Genomic DNA, 22,128 nt, shown 5'->3' on the forward strand with positions numbered 1-22,128 from the left:
AGAATTGGATGTTATGTAATATATTATGGTTGAAGTTTTTATATTCCACGAAAGTTTAAATTAACTCTGATATTTAGAACTGTGTTTATGAGTAAATCCAACGTCCAATGTAGGGCATCAGTGACGGGGCCTTACAAGTTGGTATCAGAGCAAAGTTCAAGAGATTTAAGCATCCTACATGCTTAGACTTGAACAGAGAATGTGATTTAAGTAAGAAAGGAAAGAAGATGCCAGTTCAAGAAAGTCATGTGTCACTCAAGCAAGCTCAGTAAAGGTAAAGTGTATGGTTAAATAACGTATGTTAAGTTTAGCTTGATTGCTAAAGAAAGGATATGAGAATGTTAAGGATATGATTAATTGATTATCTGATTGATTAACTGTTTAAAAGTAGAACTTAGCACAAATAGACTCATAAGGGGAAATGTATAGGACACGGAAGTAACGTGATCAGCTGGCCACTGTTATTACCTGTTAGCCTTGCTATCCTTGTACTAAATAGTTCCTTGAGTGATGATGTTTGTGTTTCCTTATAGAATACGAATGGCTGGAGCTAGGAAAGTTGCTAGACAAGGAGGTCGTACGGGACGCCGTGGTAGGCCACGTAGGATCCAAGAACTTTCTGGGGGACCAGTTGTCAACTCTGTGGAAGGACCCAGTGAGACTCTGCGAGGGCCAAGCCACAATGAAGGGTAACAGCTTGACCCTGCTGTTCAAGCCGCTATGGCTCAAGCTATAGCTGCGGCAATGAAGAACCTACAACCCGAAAAGTCTGTTGAAAGCCATGCAAAAACTGCTGAGAGGTCAGGAGAGAATGGTAAGAGAAATGATGAGAGAGAGAAGGGTGACTCAAGTGAAGTTCGATCCGTGAAAGTTGACGACAGAAAGAAAGGTCGAGGTGGGTGCAACTATAAGTCGTTCAAAGGTTGCGACCCGCCGAAACTGACTGGTTTAGGAGACGCAATCGCTACTCTCCAGTGGATAACCGCGATGGATAAGGTTATCCGAATTAGCGAGTGTCGTCCCGACCAAGCAGTGGGTTATGCCACTCAGTCATTTGGTGATGAAGCTATGTATTGGTGGGAGCCGGTTGAACAGAGGAAGAGTCGGGATGAGATTAAGGCTTTAAGGTGGGATGATCTGAAGGAGTTAGTGATGAAGAGGTTATGTGCTGATGCCGAAGTTGAAAGGGCTGAGATGAAGTTTCTGAACTTGAAAGCGGGAAAAATGACACACTGTAAGTACACCACCGAATTCAACCGAATGTCTAGGTTGGTGCCTGATATGGTTAACACTGAAGCCAAGAGGATCAAGTGCTATGTGAGAGGACTGTCGCAGAACGTCCGCACGCTAGTCAGGGCGAATAAACCTGCTACGTTTGACTCTGCTGTGGAATTTGCAGAGATGGTTTATGACGACCTGGTAGTGGAGGATTTTGTGGTGGTGGAAGAGAGAAAGGATAATAAATGGGTCAATCATGCTAAATGACCCGGTACTCATTTGTGGAACTCTAGGGGACAAGAAACAGAAGGTATGGGAGAAGAAGTCGTGCAAGACTTGTGGTAAAATGCATGGTGAGGAATGCAAGTGGTGTAGGAGTTCAGATGTTTGTCATAAATGTGGGAAAGCTCATGGTGGGGAATGCAGGCTTAGGTCTAATGTGTGTTATAAGTGCGGGAAGGCAGGGCACTATGCCAATGAGTGTAGTGCAAAGCCCGCGTGCTACAAATGTGGCAAGAAAGACCATATGGTAAGGGAGTGCACCAATGGTTAAGCTGTAGGAAGTGGAAAGAAGGATGATGATCAGACTAGGCCATGAACCAGAGCTTACATGTTGACTCATGAGCAAGCTAAGCAAATTCCAGATGTTGCCACAGGTACGTTTCTAGTAAACGGTATTTCTGCTTCCGTATTGTTTGATTCAAGTGCGAATAAGAGTTTGTAGCTACGATATTTAGTAAATTAGCTAAAATGAAATGTTGGCGAGTGCCTGAAACCTTTATAGTAGAAACCGCTAGTGACACTTTGGTTAAAATAATGAAAATGGTTAAGGGTGGCAAGATAGAGTTAGAGGGACATGAGTTCCCTGTTACCCTACATGTGATGACCTTGGGAGGATTCGATGTAGTTTCCGGAATGGATTGGTTGTCTGAGTTTGAAGCTCAGATAGTGTGTAAGAGTATGATAATAAGGTTAAAGTCCTTAGATGGTAGTGCGGTGACGGTTTTTGGTGATAAGGAAAGTTCTGGGCTTAATGTCATCTCGATGATAAAAGCCGAGGGATTGCTAAGACGAGCAGGGTGCGATGCTTACTTGGCGTATGTTGTCAACGCTACGGCCAAGACGAAATAAATGAAAGATGTTCCTATTGTGTGCGAGTACCCATAAGTATACCCTGAGGATCTTCTGGGGTTGCAACCGGAGCGAGAGTTAGAATTCCAGATAGATTTAATACTAAGAGCATTCTTAGTCTGTCTCTCATCTTCGTCTTTATAATTACACTAAAAAACTTTATATTTTTCACTCATTTCAGTTACATAATACTTTTTTTTTTAAATATTTTTATCATTACGATTACTCTCTACTCTATGCACAACCAAGTTCAACAAGTATTAAAAAAATAAATGTAGAGCAAACAATAACTTTTCTTTATCCTCGACTCACAACCACTCATAGCCAAATTATATAATCTACAAAATCCTTTCACAAAATTTTAGGGGATGAGTTGAAAATATTTTAATTACATTAACAATCACTACCTTTCCTATATCATTTTGAGTTAAATGGTACATTTTTATATCTTTATTATTATCTTTTATCTCTCCACTCACAATCATTTTCAGAAAATTAAAAAAGTTATACGGATGTAAATTTTAGAAACTTAAATTTAACTTTCTCACTTAACATTTTCTCTCTCATCTACTCCCAACCGCTCAAAATTGTTTTAGTCAAACATTACCGAAACAATTAGTGATCAAACTTAAAATGTGAGGTAGCGTGTTCTTCACAAGTGGTAACAAGTAACTGCAATAAAGTAAATAATTGACACTATCTATAATGAGGAAAACCCTTGATCCTGGTGAGGATCTCCGGCACCAAACCTCGGGAGTGGAAACTATCTACCTGCCTCAAAAGTTTTATTAATATAAAAGGCTATTACAGGTCAAGAACTGATTGCAACGGGTGCTAGAATGTAATTTGAGTGCGAGTGAGTGATCAAATATCCTTTACCGTATGCATCATCCTCTATTTATAATAAAGAAAAATATCAAAGAAAGAGAGAAATTCGTAGCCTCTTCCCTTGTGACCGTTATGAGACTCCGTCTCTATTCTTCATGTGTGTTTTGATTATTCTTCCGATAAGTTGAAGGTTCTTATGAAGCTTTTGATTACAAAGAATTCTTGAGCCATTTGATAGTTTCCATTTCTGCATCATTAACTAAACTTGACAATAAAATGATAATTATCAATTTCATTAATTTCATTCACTATTCATTCCATTATCTTTGTCTATTCCACTATCTTATAACAAACGACTATAAGTCTATATGGTTTCTGATTGTATTTAATAAAACTAATTATTAATTAAATAGTAACCAGAAAAAAAAAGATTGTATATTTAAATAGAAAAATGTTAACAAATTAATCGTGTATGCTTGTCTGAAAAATAAAAGGAGAAGAAAATTATAAAGGGAAACTGTAAACACGAAGTATAGACGTATAGTGTTGTAAACACAAAACAAAAGCCCAATAGACTTCTCTAAAATAGTAAACTCACAACTCACAACTCACAACATAAACATAAGATATAAAGTGAAAATAGTCAAATGCTTATTTTATAAAGAGTGCTAACTAATTAAATTACTAGTTACTCAAAAGATGTAATAGTCATAAAGTAATAATTTTATATTGTTAACATGTGAAATCCAATAAGAAATTTGTGTAAGAAAAAAAACAAATTTGTTAAAATGGAACATGATATATAATCTGTTCGGTTGGCATGGATTGATCTGACATTGAGGTTGAACCGGTTTTGAGGTTTATTTTTTTTGTGTGGCAAGTTTGTGGTATTTTCACACACACTTTCTATAAAATCCAAAAGTTTTAAGAACTTCTAAAAACTAATCATTTTAACTATTTTTTCTATATTTTAATATAATTTTAGGATAGTTATATAATTTATTATATACAATCATAAGGTTACATATATGTAATAACCACACTACACATATATGCAATAAAAAGTTTATATATGTGTAAAAACCAATATGAGAATATATATTATATAGTCATAAATTACATATAATAAATGATAATAAAATCTCTTAAATAATATTATATATACAAGTGTGTTTGTCAATATGTAGTTAAGAAAAATGTATAGCTGTATTTATAGATGTCTAAACTAAATGCAATCTCATTTATAATCACGTGTAAGGATTATATTATCAATACCGTTATACCGACACATTGCCATGCCTTGTCTAATGTAATTTTGAAAAGGATCGGAAGAATCCAATAATTAAACATCAAAATCGCAAATTTAAACACAGTTAAAACTTAAGAGGCTCCTGTTAACTAGTTAAAAGTTAAAATATACTGTTTAAGCAACAAAACTTTAACCAAAGCTATGCCTTATGAACCGACAAGTAAAGAGAAAAATCACAATTAAAGGAAAAGTCTTCGTTTTCCTTTTTCTTCGTCAACATTTTATTATTATTATTATTATTATTATTAGGGTTTCTTCTGGATCTGCACATTCCATTCATCAATGGCGTCGAAATCTCGATTGTTACCACGCAGATCCTCATCCTCAACGCTTATCTTCTCAATCATGATCATCTGCTCCTTCTTCGTCTTAATCCTTCTCGCTCTCGGAATCCTTTCCATTCCGTCCGATTCTCCCAAGGCTCACGATCTCACCAACATCGTTCACCACACAGTTGACCGGTAATTCAGTTATTAATTGTTGTGGATTTGATGTTGAATTAAAGTGACATTGTTTGATTTGGTTATAGAATTGAGAGTAAAGATAATACTAATTATGAGGAGAGAGCAGATCAGTGGGTTGAAGTCATCTCATGGGAGCCTAGAGCTGTTATTTATCACAATTTCCTCGTTAGTTAGTTTCTTCATTACTCAATACTCACGCTTCTTTAACCATTCTTTTTTTATTTTATACTTTTATTAATTGTTTAGATAGATCATCTGATCAATTCTTTTAGATATCGGTTATCGTGGTGGGATATCAGTCATTTTAGTATCATGCATAATTCATATATATATATAAGAAGAAACATTAAGAAGAAAGACGGATGGAAGAACTAAGAAGAAACGTATTGATATCGGGATAATCTGTGATATACTGGTCAATCTCGCTGATATTGTCGGTAATGATATTTTGACCGATATTTCACATTGGGACCGATAACCGATATTCCACCGATATTGACTGCATAGTTGTCAACTGTAGTTTCTTTTTGTTCAACAGACTAATGAATCTTGACATCTCCTACAGCTCAGCCAACCATATAGGGTTTTGTGTCTACTCCTCTATGTGAACCATAAACAATAACATAATTTTTGTTTGGGAGAAATTGTTATACACTTTCTTTATTATTCCAGACATAAGATTGTAGTAGTGTTTTCCCACAATGTTAACTGATGCACTTGGTTTTCAAGGCATGTTTTGGATACAGAGTGCAGCCTTAACCTTCTCTTTCAAATCTATTTGATGTCTCTGCCAGTTTTTTCACCTCCTGAAACAGAGTTTTTGATCAAAATCTGCTGTGTAACAAACTAACATAACAATAACCATTATACTAATTGCTAATCTTCCATAGGCTGAAACTATCTCTTGCTTGAACTTATCTGTCACAAGTTTTGTTCACAGACTCGGCCTTTGTTACAGCCTAGAAAAACTTAGGGAACGAAACAACAGCTTTGACATCAGTTGTTGTGAATGATTGCACTGAAGATTCAAAGCATGAGACAAACACAATATTTATATACAATGTCTTTTTAAGAACACGCCAATGCTGGAGCATAAATTAATATATTATTGGAGATTGCGATATATGTGATGGATAGAAACTCTCAAGTTATTCTTTAACAATAAACAGATCACTCTCTCAAGAAAGCTGTGCATTTTAGTATTCTCTAAGTCCATAAATTAAGATATAAATTCAATAAAAAAACAAAGAAAGACAACTGCTGAAAACCATGTAAGGCCCTATGCTATGTCTCATGGGCCTTGGATTTAAGGCTACACTGCATAAAAAAAAGATTATTTTCTTGTTCAAGGGTTAATATTATCTACAAAATGCTGACCCAGTAAATATACTCCCTCTGAACTCTATTAGTTGATTACATTAGTTTGGTTGTCTTTTAAAATCTAAACTACTATGAGTCCAAAGTGATATGATGCATATAACTTTTTTACGAAAATTTGATAACTACATAAAAGAAGTATATTAGTAGGGAGAATTTTGGTTTTAAAAGTTGTAGGAGAATATGTAATAGTTACATTTGAGAGTTGAAGTCAAGGAATGATACTTGTGGAGAAATGTGGGAGTACAATTCACTATTTGGAAAGAACTAGGTAGGGTGTATTTTGTTGCTGCTAAAGTACCATTTGTTACTTGAAAACTTTTAGTTTTAGTTGCAGCTCAGTAACGCTGCATCCTTGCACAGAGAAAGATACTTTTATACAAAAGAAGTGCTCTCTCAGCTAAAATAAACTATATTCAGGAAGTACAAATTCTGGTTGCTTCTGTATCTATATTGCTTTCCATGGTTATATTTGCTTGTTTGAAAGCAAGCAAGCTTATTATAACACCTGACAGTTTACAGAAAACTTAACCAAATATTGTGCATTTTGATGGCAGTCTAAGGAGGAGTGTGAGTATCTAATTAATATGGCTAAACCTCATATGGTGAAATCAACTGTTGTTGATAGCGATACTGGCAAGAGCAAAGATAGTCGGTATGATACTTCTATCTATGTAACATCTATTTACTTGCTTCTTTTGCTTGTTCTTATAACAACAATTGTTAATTTTCATTTAGGGTTCGTACAAGTTCTGGCACGTTCTTGGCTCGTGGACGTGACAAAACAATCCGGACCATTGAAAAAAGGATTGCAGATTTTACCTTTTTACCTGTAGGTATGCTTTTTTACATAACGTTATCTATCTAGTTATTATGCTTTAAATTTACTACATGAATAAATCACTTTTAAATTATAATAAGCGCAGAACATGGTGAAGGCCTGCAAGTTCTCCACTACGAAGTTGGACAAAAATATGAGCCTCACTATGACTACTTCCAGGATGAATTTAACACCAGGAACGGTGGTCAACGAATGGCTACTGTTTTAATGTACCTGTAAGTGAACCTTTTGTTTAGCATGCATTCATCATCTCTAATCATTTTACTTATTTATTATTTACTTTTCTATAAGTGACAGGTCAGATGTTGAAGAAGGTGGTGAGACGGTTTTCCCTTCTGCAAAGGGGAATATCAGTGCAGTACCTTGGTGGGATGAACTCTCGGATTGTGGGAAAGAAGGGTTATCGGTTAAACCAAAAATGGGTGACGCGCTGCTTTTTTGGAGTATGAAACCGGATGCATCACTCGATTCTTCAAGTTTACATGGTTAGTATTTAGGCTTGTAAACGAACCTAGCGAACATGTACAGACTACAGAGCATCTTCATATGCGTTTGTTTGATTTAAAGTGAACAAACGATAGAACACGAACAATTAAACGAATGAGGCTTTCTTGTCCGTGTTCTTCGTTACCAGTATAAAAAACATTCACGAACGTAATTGAACATAGATGAACGCACGTAGCTTAGTTGAAACCAATTAAAGTAAATGTGAGCAACAATGCGTTGGGCTTTAAAAGTTATCAATAGACTATATTGCAATAAGCCGGAAAATTTAAATGAATATATTAACGAACGTGAACTAACGAACATAAATGAGTGCTCACAAACATAAATGAGCGAACATGACATGCGTTCATGTTCATTTGTTTAACTAAATGAGCAACCAAACTTATTCGTGTTCGTTCGTTTACTAAAATAAACAAACTTTCTGCCAAACAGTTCATGAACAATTTACCTAGTGTTCAGTTCGTTTACAAGCCTTCTGTAGTCATTATATCAGCACGTCTATGTTTTGGGAGACGGGCCAAAACTGTAGTTGTGGTATGGGCCGGGGTTTAGTTGACCTGGATCACATATCTTTTACTTTTTGATAGGTGGTTGCCCGGTTATCAAGGGGAACAAGTGGTCGTCTACAAAATGGATCCGTGTGAATGACTATAAAGCTTAATTTTGGTTTTGTAGTTGTTTTGATAAAATTTTAGGACTTGTGCTGTTACTAACTTAACTACAGAATGTTGTGTGTGTCGATGAATTTCATGTTCATATGAGTATTTGTATCAGCATGTGTGCAAAAATATACTTATTAATTTATTATATTGATATACTGGTTTTATAAAGACATGGGATCTTGGATTATTAAAGTATTAAACCATGTTTTTGTGTACGCATTCTTGTCACTGATTACAGTTTTTGGTTGTGAAATGGCATATATATAAAAGTTGCTGTAGGTCAATATGCTTATTGCATATGAGATTGCAGAAAATGAGAAAAATGGTTTATGTATATATGAAAAGTCAGAACATCATCAACTTTGATGAATGGCTGGTCCATCTTTCACAATTACGTTAAGTTAATGATGTGTGCAATATAGACTAGAAAACAAAACATGTCACAAATTGGTTTATATTTTAGCTTTAGTTTTTGAAACGTGTTTGTTTTATTTGAGGCGCTGCTAAGAAACTATAAAATTGTATTACACTATCCAATAATTTATGCGCGTTGTGGATAGTCAAATAAATCACAAGCAATTTTACGCTTTGAAGAACAATTTAGGCAAAGCTATCACGAACCATCCCCAAGTCTCCCTCTGTTGACATTTGTAATAAACCGGTTATTGAAATTAACCGATTTTGATTAACATGCTCCTAATTTGTTCCTCACCCAAATAAAACCCGCCCCCCCTAACCTACGGTGTGCATATATTGCAAACTGGTTTTTCCAATACTGGTTTTGTTTTGGGTATGTTTTGGTTAAGTGATCAGAATTTGCACCTCTAACTGTTGGGGTGTTCGGTTATATATCAATTTTAAAAAATCAGAAATTTTCAAATGAACGAAAGATTGAATATGGAATTAAAATTTATCAAACAGATTTAAAAATATGTCAAATGAATCTAAGTTAGTAATGCATCTGAGCAACAACAATCATAATAGCATTAGAATATATCCCGTCACTACCCCATTTGCAATTTGCCATTGTCACTTGCACCAATCCGCTGGTGGGTAGGGGTTGTATGTAGCAGATGTTATGACTGTGACAATGATGACATGGTGAAAGCGACAACGATAGTGATGGTAGGGTGGGGTGAGTGTGGTGGCAAATGTGATGACATTAATAATCATTTCAATTCATTTATCAACCAGATGCATTAGAAATGAAATACACATTTAAGTTCTAAGGGTATCCAAATTGTTATCGGGTAGTGGTATCAGCTTCATCAGGTACCCCTGCACAAAGGGTTTGGGTAGGGTAATTGGCGTAGGGTTTTGACTTGTTATACCTTATGGCATGCGGACGTTGGAGAACGGTCTTATGACCATTGATGCTTGCCGTTTCACACATACCAGCATATGCATACGTGTATTATGTTGTTTTTACAGTTCTCGTTGTATTTTAAGTTTCGGAAAAAATCCATGTAAGACAAAAACTTAAGCATATAAACATCCTTTAAAACTTAGCGGTTAAGGGATATGTGGGCGAATGATAAGACACTCTCAAACCCATATCATTAATGTCGACTTGGCCTTGGTTGCTAATATATTCTTTGCTTACAAGTACTGTATTAGCTGGTCCCACCCAAGTCCTAACCAACAACAGATCATTCATAATTTGTAAGCTTATTAAGAAAATTGTTTTAAGTTATATTTGACTTTTAGAGGATACTTGTCAAATTTGTATATAACAATTTGTCAATTTACATTTGATGTGTGATGAATACTAAAAACAAATATACAATACATGTTACTTTAAGGTTTTTTTTTTCAACTTCAAGTATTAAATTTATTTTATTATTGAGCGCTTACTTCAGTTTTTTTTTCAACTTCAAGTATTAAATTTAATTCATTACGTGTCTATTTATATCTACATCTCGATATGATTTCTTTTTTTAACCGGATTATGAGTTGCAATATACAGATAATTGAAGTACAAACATACATATTGTCAAAGCTACCTTATTTTATATTTCTATAAATCATCATTGTTTACCTTTTTCAGTTTTTTGTTATTCTAATAATATAATGTAAAGGGTTAGGCTAAGCGTACTCCCCGTATGTACTTGTCATATCCTCTCTCCAAGACTTTTATCTCATTCAACAATTTTATTTGACATATTACAACCCTCTAATACTTTTAGTAATTTCAAGTCTCCTTTTAAAATATCAAATCAAATATTATAAAGTTTATTTTTTTTATTTTCTCCCTTTGTGTTTATTGTTCTTTATAATAATAATAATATTTATTATCATTATAAAATGTATTTAAAGAATTATGACATAATGCCTTTATAAACAAGATAAAACGTTTTGTATATATTTATCTTATCATATGTCTCACACCCGACAAAAAGATCATTTAAATATTTGTTGATCAAGTCATATGTTGTTTAATCTGGTTTGTTGATGAAAACAAAATGTGTTTATTTTTTAAAGTAAGTTATCTTTAAAAGTAATTTAAAAAGAAAAACACATCCTAAAAGTATAAAAACACTTGTAGAACAAAATATGTTTTTATTCTTTTTATTTTTAATTTTAACAAACGTTTTTTTGCATAAAAATTTTTTTTGTTATTTAAAAACGATTTTTTTTATAATATACAACAATAAATAAAAAAGAAGGAAAAGAAAAACTCTTTAAATAATAAAAAAAACTTTTTTTTAATTAATAATGATAATAAAAGATGACACGTGATAAAAAATAAACATAAAGGTTTAAATTGTATTAATGTAAAACTTAGAGGAATGGGAGGGGGTACGTTTAGCAACACCCGTAATGCTTTATAAAATTTTGAACATAATTTTTGTTGAAAACGAAGTTGTTTTCACAAATAGAGTATCTCTTTGTATTGTAAGATATATCTAGTGTCGGTATGGTACCGGCACTATGACGAATTGAACCAGGGCCGGCCCTGAGGGTGTGCGAGCCGCACTTCCGGCCGGGGCACGTAATTTTCGGGGGCCAAAACATTTATATATATACATATATTTTTTCGGTAAAAGATCCCGAGTTAAACGACATCATCATGTGGTCGATTCGATCATGAATTTTGTTGCTTTAAACCTCGTCGGAAAATACTTCACCGGAAAGCATAAGCCGGAAAATACTTCCGTCATTCATTTCAATTTGGAAGTGATGACTCTAGTTTTAGAAAATTGCAAAACTAGTCCCTGATCTTTATATCATAATTAAATCTAATTACATACTCACCCCTATACTCACCCCTTTTAGTTTTGCTTTAGTTATATTTCGCCCTTAATAACTTTTATTTCAACATACAAAATCTTTTAAACAAATTTTAAAAAAATAAGTTTGCATTAACATAAGTATATTAATTCTCATAAATTTTGTATTAATAAATCGTATAAGCATTAAATTATTGGGTTTCGGGGTATTACATTAATACTATATATTTTCAACATTAATCGTCATTTATAAACATTAGCTTATATATTTCATTAGTGGTTAAGGATGCGGGCCTTTTTATTTCGACTCGGCCGAGCCATTTAAATCCTCGGAGACACACCTGAATTGAACGGATACCGTCCCAACAATCTGGTACCATGACAATTATGACTGAACATTGTAACTGATATCGGTATCGTTACTGTTATCAGTCTTATCGGAATCTTTGCCGACATTCATTTTTTTATTTCGTGTGACATAAAATGTGTATAACTTGGCTCTAGTTTTTCTTGGCTTTCATCATTAGCTTTTCTGGTGCAACATTCGAGTATTTAATGGTTTAGAAAAAAATAAATGTACTGTAGAGCTGCAACATTTCGATTAGTTTTTCTTTTTTGTTTATTTTCTAGAATTTAATACACCACCCTTTTCTTATCTGATCAACCTATGACAACAAAATGTTCACAATCTGTTCATTATACATCTGCATTCACATTGTTTTAGTTTGCTATTCTTTATTTTGCATAAAACTTATTTTGTCTGTGTGAATCAAATGGTGGTCTTACGATGCCTGTATGCCCATCTTTGTAAATAACTAAATAGTTGGTTAACAAGCCCTACAGTCCTACACTTATTTATTCATGTTAAACATTATGTAGTGTATACTTGCAAAGTTGCAATGTCTTTCACTAAATGTTATATCAATGTATAGAAAATTGACTCAAAAACTCATTACAATATGTTAATATGTCTCTATTGATCACACATCTAAAGCTTCTAACTAATCCTTACATTTAAGGTTCTAACCATAACTTGGTAATCAAGACACTACCATGCCAATCTTGTTACAATTAGGAAACTAAACCAACTTAGGACATTTCATATGAATATTTTTCGAACTTACCAACAAAGTATAAATCCAAATTTTATATTTTCAAATCTAGATAATACAAAATGATTAATTTACAATATGAAATGCATTTCTTATTTGATAAAAAATGCATTTTGATCACCAGACTTGTGGAAAAATAAACTATAGTGGATGACTAATAATACTTTAATGTGATACAATGGTCGTTTAGTACCCATAGTTTTGAAACCTATACCGGATTGGCTAACAGGTTAAACGTGAATTAGAGTGTTTATTTATGTATATTAAACTAGTAATCGTTGAGTTTGTCAAAACCCTACGGTTTGGTTAAAACTTTACCAATCATGCATTTCTTCTAAGAAAAAGAAACAACATTTTCAAAAGGCGAGATATATGAAGGATAGGACTTCGGTGTATGTGAGAATGGAGCGTCAGTAGGGTTAACCGGTTGAATTGTCTAACTCGCTCTATGCTTATCTTCGTCTAATACCTACTTAACGCCATGTTATGCTTCAACTTACGCGTTTAATGTTCATTTACAAATTTGAGTTATACCTACTTAACAATTTAAATAATACTTTGGCTTAGATGATCAAACCTTTTTGTAGGTAGTGTCCTTTAACTATTTTTGTTTTTTTATCTCATTTCTAATTAACAAAATTGGTTTCTATACTTTTAATTTGATACTAACGGAAATTGTTAGAAAGGATCAGAGAATATATAGTTGGAGCAATGGTCCTGACACCCGAATCACCCTCGCAATAAACCACCATTCCGTCTAAAGAACACTAAATACAAGAACCTATACCAAATAAGCTAGCCCTTCATTAAAATTGTTGGGGCCGGCTGCCGCGTATAAACAAGGACGAGGGCTGAGGTGTCATAAAGACTTAATTTCAATATGATTTTTCTTGATTTTATTTTATTTATATTACCTTCATATTTGTCAGAAATAGAAGTTTCTATGATAACTATTTTGTTCGTTTTTTAAAAGTATACTCATTTTCAAACATTAAGTAGCAATGGTAGTTAGAAAATAGAATGTTTATAATGTCATGTCGTATGATATTGGATGTTATATTCTATGTATCTACACTAGAATTAAAATATCAATTTATTAAAGTATCTCATAGTACAGGATACAAATATACTTATAAACCAATTTATATTATGGGAATGACCCTTTATGTTATAAATGAGTCAAAGATATTGATATGTGATTCTCAAGTTGCTAATGCGGTCACGTGGCTCCTAAATTTGCTAATGTGGTATTGAAGACTTGAACTATGCATTCTAAATTATTGTGTATTGATTTGCAACTGTTGTTATGTATGTTGAAGGCTAGGAAGTCAACGGGTTAGTGGAACAATTCAAGTTTCTTATAGGAAATCCACGGGCTAGGATAAGTGAATATCACACTCCATGTATATATGAAGTTGTACAATGGTATTTTAAAATGTTGTTAAATGTCTTAAAAGAGTATATAGTAAATCAAAAGGGGTCATAGAGTTGAAACGCAACTCAAGATAGAATATAGATAGTTAGATACCATAACTGAACTTGAAACTCTTCCTATTAGGCATGTTCTTAATGCTATAATGTAGGGTAATGTTTATATACAAAAGCATGAACGAGAATCATTAGTTGATAAAAGGCTTATTAGTCAATGATTGTTGAATGGTTAGCTCTCTATCTGGCGTTTAAGAAGTGTAATGCCTTGACTCGTTTGTACTAATACAATTCTCAATTTTGTTTTGTAAGTAATCGTTTGGATTAGTGATGGGGTTGAAAATGCAATTTGAATTATGAGTTTAACTCCATTACTAACGATTATGATTATTAGGCATGGTGAGTTATAGTTGAAAAAATGAGAGTTTTGCACAAGTTGGGTGCATTTTATCCCCATAGACACATTTTATTTATTAAATTTATATCGAACCATAGAGAAACAATATTTTCGGAACGCCCCTTTTAACGAAACTAATTGTTATTCTTATTAAATTTAACCAAATTGTTAAACTTGAAAGTGTAATTCAAATTGTTAAACTTAGGGGCTAAGAATGCCAACTTTGTAAACTTCAAAATATAGAAAACTTAACTTTCGCCACCAACAAGTTTTAAGTCTGGGTAACCCTTGTAGTCATTCAACAAGCAACTTAACCATTATACCATCACCTTTTGTTGTTTAACATTCAAACCAATAAGTATATTTATTAAAACCCTATGTGAAACAATGTCGGCACGGAATTCAAAACAATCATTATAGGCGTTTCCAAACCCATTCTCGGTTAGTAAAGCCTATCTCAAACACATAGTAATTACCATCGGGAATATTTCGGGTATACCCAGGGGCGGTCCTATCTTTGAGCCAAACCGGGCCGCGACCCCACCATCTTTTTCGTTCGGTAGTGTATTTTTACCGAAAGTATCCAAATTTTTTTATATGTATGAAGTCCGGCCTAGCCATGATATTTGAGTCCGGCACATCCACATTATTTGAGTCCGGGCTAGCCACGAAATGTTAAAAAATAAAGCCCGGTTACCTAAATGAATTATTTTTTTGAACAACCTACTTAGCCAATCCCAAGCTAAGTGATGCATCGTCTATTGTTTATCTGTTCAAAAGTCTTGCGGGCACTAAATTACGTGACAAATATTATTTGCTTGATAGAGTGATTCGGCTTATTTTGGCACTTCTGGTTTTTAGTGCAACGATGGAGGGGATTTTTTGCAATGAAAATATTCAAGAATCATCTTTGCAATAAAATGTCTGATGATTATCTCAGAAATAACTTATGATTTCAAAGAGCTTAAAAGTCGTCTAGCTGAGTTGTGATTCTTTTTCAGGTACTCATCCTTTTCATCTTATTTTTGTTTGTTTAAAAAATTGATTATTTTTTTTGTAAGAATGGTAATTTGAATGATTGAATTTAAATTTAAATTATTGAATTGATATTTTTGTTGAATGATTGAATATAGTTTTATTGTTTGACCCGACCTGAATTAGATTGCCAACCCGAAACATAGAAGTATGGGAAAAAAATTGGCTCTTGCGAATTTCATGAATTTTGGCTCATCCATACTAGATGTTCAAGATCCGCTGCTAGGTATACCCGATTGAAAACCCGTTAAGTACCTATCGGGTTTTGACAATTTATAACTAGTCAATTACATTGGGTAAGTAACTGTTAGTCAATTACAGAAAGTGATTACCATAAATGTTGTCGGTAGCTAATTATTATGCCTAGTAATTGTTATAAACAAATTTTGACTATCCAAAAAAAAAAAAAACAATTCAACCAGAAAATAAAGCTCGGGCATATAATTGGGTTAACGAAGCTATGTTATCAACTAATCACACATATTAGAAATCTCATATCCATCTCAAATGTTTTGAGTTTTGTCATTGGGTTCGGACTGATTCCCTTTTCTAAACATTAACTGAGACGAAGGAGTCTTGAAAAACGAGTGAAGGATTGTAGTGGCATAAAGAGAATTTAAGCCTTTTCGTTTTTCACTTATAGTCATCGAATATAGTAATCAGTTAATCACAATCCTCTTTGTCGATAATATCAACGTGTTTTGTCCTTATCGAGTCCAACTATATTACTATAGAAGTTTATGTGAAAATCATATCTGTAGTCTGGTTAAATTAATTATATATAATTCATTTTCGTGAGAGATGCACTCGAATAAATAAACAAAAGCGTGTAGAAACAAACAAGGCATAATTCTTCTAGTACTTTTGACCAAAAGTTAAAATTGTCTTGTTTTTTTCAAATAGAAAGTTCCATGGTTGGTTGGAATCGTGTTATATATATATTTTGATGGGTCATTGGCTTATCAGTCATCTTTAGAGTACGGAACCTTAGAGCACTAGGCGGACACGTCCTTGAAAGGACGTTTCTACATCACCTTGAAAGGACGTTTCTACATCAGTCTAGGGGTGTGTATTTTAACAATACTCAAATACCGAACCTGAATTAGAGAATACCAAAAAACCCAACCAACCCGAACCTTAAATGGTTCGGTTATCGGATCATTTTTTCTCAAGAAAAACCCCGAACAACCAACCTGAAAAACTCGAAAACAACCTGAACATTTATTGTTTTTCAGTATAGACGCGTTTTGAATTAAAAGTTTTTTTCTATTTGAAATATTATGTTTTATAGTTTGTTTTGTGACTTTTAAACATTATCACATCATTTAATGTTCGATGCTAGATTTTTTTTGAATTTATAATATTTACTTAGTAGCATTATGATATATATACTATTTAATAAATAAAGTTTTTTAAATGACACATGTTATTATGTTGATCCTTACAAAATTATATTAATTACATTTCTATTTTTAATATTTCATTTTCAATTTTTAATAATTTCATCCTAATTTAAAAGAATTAATACCATCATAAATATGTTATTATGTTTAATATAAAATAGATTGGATTACTTATTAATATTAGATTTTTATAAGTAACCAATACGAAACGGGTGGGTTTCTTTAACCGGTTAAAATATCAAACATTGTTCAGGTCAAAACAGTTTAATATTAGAAAGAATTTTGGTCTACAAGTTGGTTTAAAAAAGTAGTAATTTACAACTAAGTTTTGATATTGAAAATAACAAAGAAATAATTTATGATTTATGAATTTTCTAACAACTTTTTATTTCTAAATTGCGTAATGTGTAATTTTTTACCGTATAATATATCTTTATATATGTGATACATTTTTTTGTATTTCACATTATATTATTATTTAAAAAAAAGTTACTTATTCGAACCCGTGTAGCACACGGGTAACTAACCTAGTTTGTGAATAAAACACACACACACACACACACACACACACACACACACACACATATATATATATATATTGCAATTTACATTTAAACTTGAAAACTAAACAACCCGCTTGAACCTGAACAAATGCGAACAATCTGAATTTAAGTGGTTTGGTTATTTTGTCACTCTCTCCTGGCCAAAACTCGAACAACCAAAACCAAAAAACAAAACCCAAAAAATGAACTCGAATGACACCCCTACATCAGTCCTGACTCAAAGATCACCTTCAAGGCTAGACAAACCCTAACTCAAAGTCTCAAACACACACACAATGCGGCGATGGATTGAAAACAAACGCTGGTAATCACGTAACAATTTTGTGTGTTCATGGTTTAGTTTAAAACTTTAAAATCATTTAAACTGCCCAATGGTTAGGTTTCATAGTTGTTATTTTTTTAACTTTTGTTTTTATTTATATAACAATTTAGTTTTGATATTTATTTTCGTTAAAAATATATATCGTTACTAACTGTTTGTCTCACATGTTAACTTAAAAATCGTCAAAATCGAGTCATGAACATCCGTATATAACATGTTATTTTTTTAATTCAAAATGTCACACCCCCATCTTAGGGCTAGGCGTGTGACCAACAGTTAGTACCACTTTTGTAAATAAATCAGAGTTACGGATTTGTGTGGAAATATTTGCGTGGATTAAAATATTAATATTTACATAAAACACGAGATTATAAAATAACCGTTTAATGTTACAAAAGATTACTTGTTTATCAAACCACTATTTACAAATTTAATGCTTTAAAAAAATAATCTGAGCCATCAGATCGCCTAGTGGTCACTTCGTCTTTCCCAAGCGTCTAATCTTCATTACCTGTAAATCAGTTTGAAAATACGTCAGCAACACATGCTGGTGAATAAGCTGACGCAAAAATATTTTATTTACTTAATTACCCCTCAACACATAACTTAGGTCTCGGCCCATCGTGGCTTAGGAATAATCAAATTAAAACTTAAATACAATTATAAACTTAAGCTCAAATCGAACCGCTTAGCAAACACCGCAACGTTCGAGATTACTTAGCTACCATCAGTATACACATGATTACCCTCTCTCGGACGTAACTAAGGTCCGACCCATCGTGGCGGAGGCATATAACCAGGTGTGGCGCGGTGTGCCCACCGTCTAACAACATATGTAAGGATCTAAACAAACGTACACGACAGCTTAAGGGCCATCGATTACTTTTGTTCATAATGTTTTAGAGATACGTAATCTCATGTATTTTTTTTACTTTGACTCGATTAAACAAGTTATAAAAGTTTGGGGCGTATTCACCTCAGCTTCACTTCACTAATTGGTTAGTCTTTCTTTAGCTATCTCGGACTTATAGTACGGGTATAAAATTTTGTTATTACTAGATCAATAATCTAGCTTTAGACCTTTAGTCTATTTTGTATAATCTTTACCTCGGTTCTATTTTCTATTCGAACATTTAGTTCAATATATCTTTTTTTTATTTAACAAGTTTTTAAACCTTTAGTTTTACTTATTTACTTTTCTAAACACTATGTTTCTTCTCCTCGAAGAAGTGTATACTTCATTTCTTTACTTATTATTTAAGAAAGTTAAATAATTTTTTTTAATACTTAACAAAGAATTATTATATATTCATATCTCTTATTTATATTTTCTTTGTTTTTTATTCTCGAGGTATCGAGTATACCCTCAATTAGGGTCTAAGCCTTTTAATATTATATTAATATTTTATTCAGGCATTACCCCATACCTTGGTTGGCTTATAATTTCTAGACTCTCGGGCAACACCTCAATGCTTGCACACTTATCGAGGATCTTAATCAACACTTCTTGTACACGAAACGAGGCTCGTCGATCGTCGGAATTCGTTGGCACACATTTTAATGTGGGGTGTCGACTCGTCTTTTGGTGGCACGTACTTTGAGACAACGTCATCGGTTTATGGCAGATAATTCAAGAAAACTTCGTTTTCAGCACGAATTTTGAGGAGGGTCGGGCACGCTTTACGAGGTAGAGAGTGTGGGTTTTCTAGAGTGAGAATGAGTTACAACTTGAGTGTGGTGAAGGAATGGGTTGATGGCCCTATTTATAAAGCTGACCCATCGTGATACGCGATGGGTCTTCCAAGGATCCATCACGTTTAGCAATGGATTAACGGATCCTTATTATATTTTATTGGATAGCGATACGCAATGGACCTATTCGGAGGTCATCACGTATCGCGACAAGGCTTGTCGCGTAATCTAGTAGGCTTGCCACGTGTGCCACGTGGCTGGATACGTAGCGCCGCGTGGAGACACGTGGAGGGGCACATGACATCGTATGCCAGACCACGTCATCGCGATACGCGATGACGTTGTGTCTTTGGGTATCGCGTATCGCGATAGATTAAGAAAGCAGATTTTTCAAAATTGGTCCTTGTATTTTGATAAATTGGCATTTTTGATCCGATATTTTCGTGATGTCATATCCTCCCCACCTTGAAATAAATCTCGTCCACGAGATTCGTTTTCTAGAATAAGTGGGGGGGGGGGGTACTTTTTCTTCATTTCGGATTCTAACTACTAAGTGTACTCAGGGCCTCTTCGTGAGTCCCATTTGTGATATTCATCATTTTCGGTTTAATTGTATTTGTATTTGTATTTGTATGGAAAACCTGACCCGTTTTGGTTTTTAGGATCCTTTGTTATTAATAAAATGTTGGGTTTTATGTTCATTTATGTTACACAAATGTCAGATCAAGAAAACATTCTTTACGGTACCTTAAAACACCCTTTTATGGCTAAAAACGATTTAAAAACGAACTTCAGAGACCCAAATCGCCAAACAACCAAAGTTGAAGACCAACCCGCTCCCCATTGAGCGCCGCACGACCATGGTGGTCGCGCAACACCTCCAACCCAATGCAGACCCACCAGCTCATTTTTGTTTGCATTATGCCTTGTTTGACCTTCTAAACCAATGAAAATGCATGAAATCTCTTAAAAGTAACATTATGGTTAAACCCTTACTCTTTCCTTATACAAACAAGACCAATGCATCCATTTTTGGTTGCTCATTCACCTGAAAACTCTCCCAATCTAAGTTCTAAGTATTCATCATTCAAACTCTTGATAGTTTGACTTCTCAATGTCAAAGTAATGCTAATATTTGATTCTAACTAATTCTTATTTATTAAAGCTTGTTATTATAGTTTGTATAAAATATATTCCCCTTGTTTCCTTAGCATTCCCTTCTCCGGCCGTGGTCGGTTTAGGTGTATTGCTATTATAAGGCAAAGCTACATGGAGGACTATTTTAGTCCTTGTTAAACACTTTAATTTATGTAAGCTTATTAATGTTGTTTAGTTTCTAATTATTTTAGTTTTCATATCATTTTAATGAGTTCTATGGTATTGGGTATGTGGAAACCATCCTCGGTTTCATTCCGAGTCAAGTACCGAACCAAAACCGAACTCTTGTTTAAATGCTTTATTATTAACATGTTGTATGTAAGACTTGAGTATTATTATTTTTAAGTTTATTTTAATAAGTTATATGGTATTGGGTATGTGAAACCATCCTCGCTCTTATTCCGAGTCAAGGATCGAACCAAGACCAAACTAAACCGAGTTCACTCGCTTAAGACACACTAGTTGTGTTTTGGGCCACCGAATCTCATATTTTTATTTAAAACTATATTATAACTAATTTTAATTGTTTTCTCAAAATACTTGATATGTCGGATCCAACTTGATCTTATAACAAGTTTGAACCGACAAGGCCAAACACTCGCTTAACGTACGTTAAGGTTCTTCTTAATAGAACTACACACTTGGTTAAGTTTCTTTTGATTTCATTGAGTTATCTTATAACATTTATCACTTTGGAATCTCGTCTTCGGGCTTGACCAATTATCAAGATTCAAACCGACAAATCCGAACACTCGTAAAATCTCGTCTTAGTATCTTTTTAACAAGAGGTCTTGCAATATCGCAATTATACCCATATATTTACTTAACAAAGGTTAAGTAAAACTAATGAATAGAATACCGAGACCCGATTTCTAGTAAACTTACTCTTTCTAAAACCATTACTTTAATTCTTATGTATTTACACTTTAACCCTCAAACTTTAATTATTTATCTTAGTTGTCATGTTATTTTTCTTTAAAGCTTTTAAGACCATTTACTAACTCAAGACCCATTTTTAATCTAGGTCTTGCTCGTTGAACTTACTTTTTCGTTTGATCGCAAACTAATCCTTCAAGTTACTTATTTAACGTGAGTACATTTCATCCCCTGTTTTCACTTTTATACTATGGGGGTAACATGCATACCTATTCAAAACCAGAATGATTTAAGATACTAGATCCTCAAACCACAAAATCTAGGGTGTATGATACCTTGAATATTTGCCCTATTGTGTGTTATATATTTCATATGCTTTGTGTGCACGAGTGTTTATTTTGATGTTTTTGTTGAGCCTCAATAAGTATTATCATACGCACCCCTAACTACTTTTGCCTTGTGCTAGTAGAATAGGGCCTCATTATCCGAGTATGTTGGTTGTTACCGATTAGAAAGGATCCTCATTTATTTATGATTTATATCCCGGGAATTGTTGTTTTTATTTATAGTCTCAT

At 33.5% G+C, this 22,128-nt stretch overlaps 1 protein-coding gene across 1 annotated transcript; it reads left to right on the forward strand.

Moving 5' to 3' along the window:
- Window positions 1-4,696: 4,696 nt before the first annotated feature.
- Window positions 4,697-8,431, forward strand: LOC143623760 (putative prolyl 4-hydroxylase 10). The gene is made up of 7 exons (XM_077094608.1): window positions 4,697-4,947; window positions 5,016-5,115; window positions 6,885-6,982; window positions 7,066-7,163; window positions 7,254-7,383; window positions 7,466-7,653; window positions 8,263-8,431. The coding sequence occupies exons 1-7, from the start codon at window positions 4,769-4,771 to the stop codon at window positions 8,334-8,336; spliced, it is 867 nt and encodes a 288-aa protein (XP_076950723.1). The 5' UTR covers window positions 4,697-4,768; the 3' UTR covers window positions 8,337-8,431.
- Window positions 8,432-22,128: the final 13,697 nt, after the last annotated feature.

Source organism: Bidens hawaiensis, unplaced genomic scaffold (assembly GCF_021521415.1).
Source record: "Bidens hawaiensis isolate Kalapana, Puna unplaced genomic scaffold, B.hawaiensis_p1.1 tig00003536_1, whole genome shotgun sequence".
Classification (NCBI taxonomy): Eukaryota; Viridiplantae; Streptophyta; class Magnoliopsida; order Asterales; family Asteraceae; genus Bidens; species Bidens hawaiensis.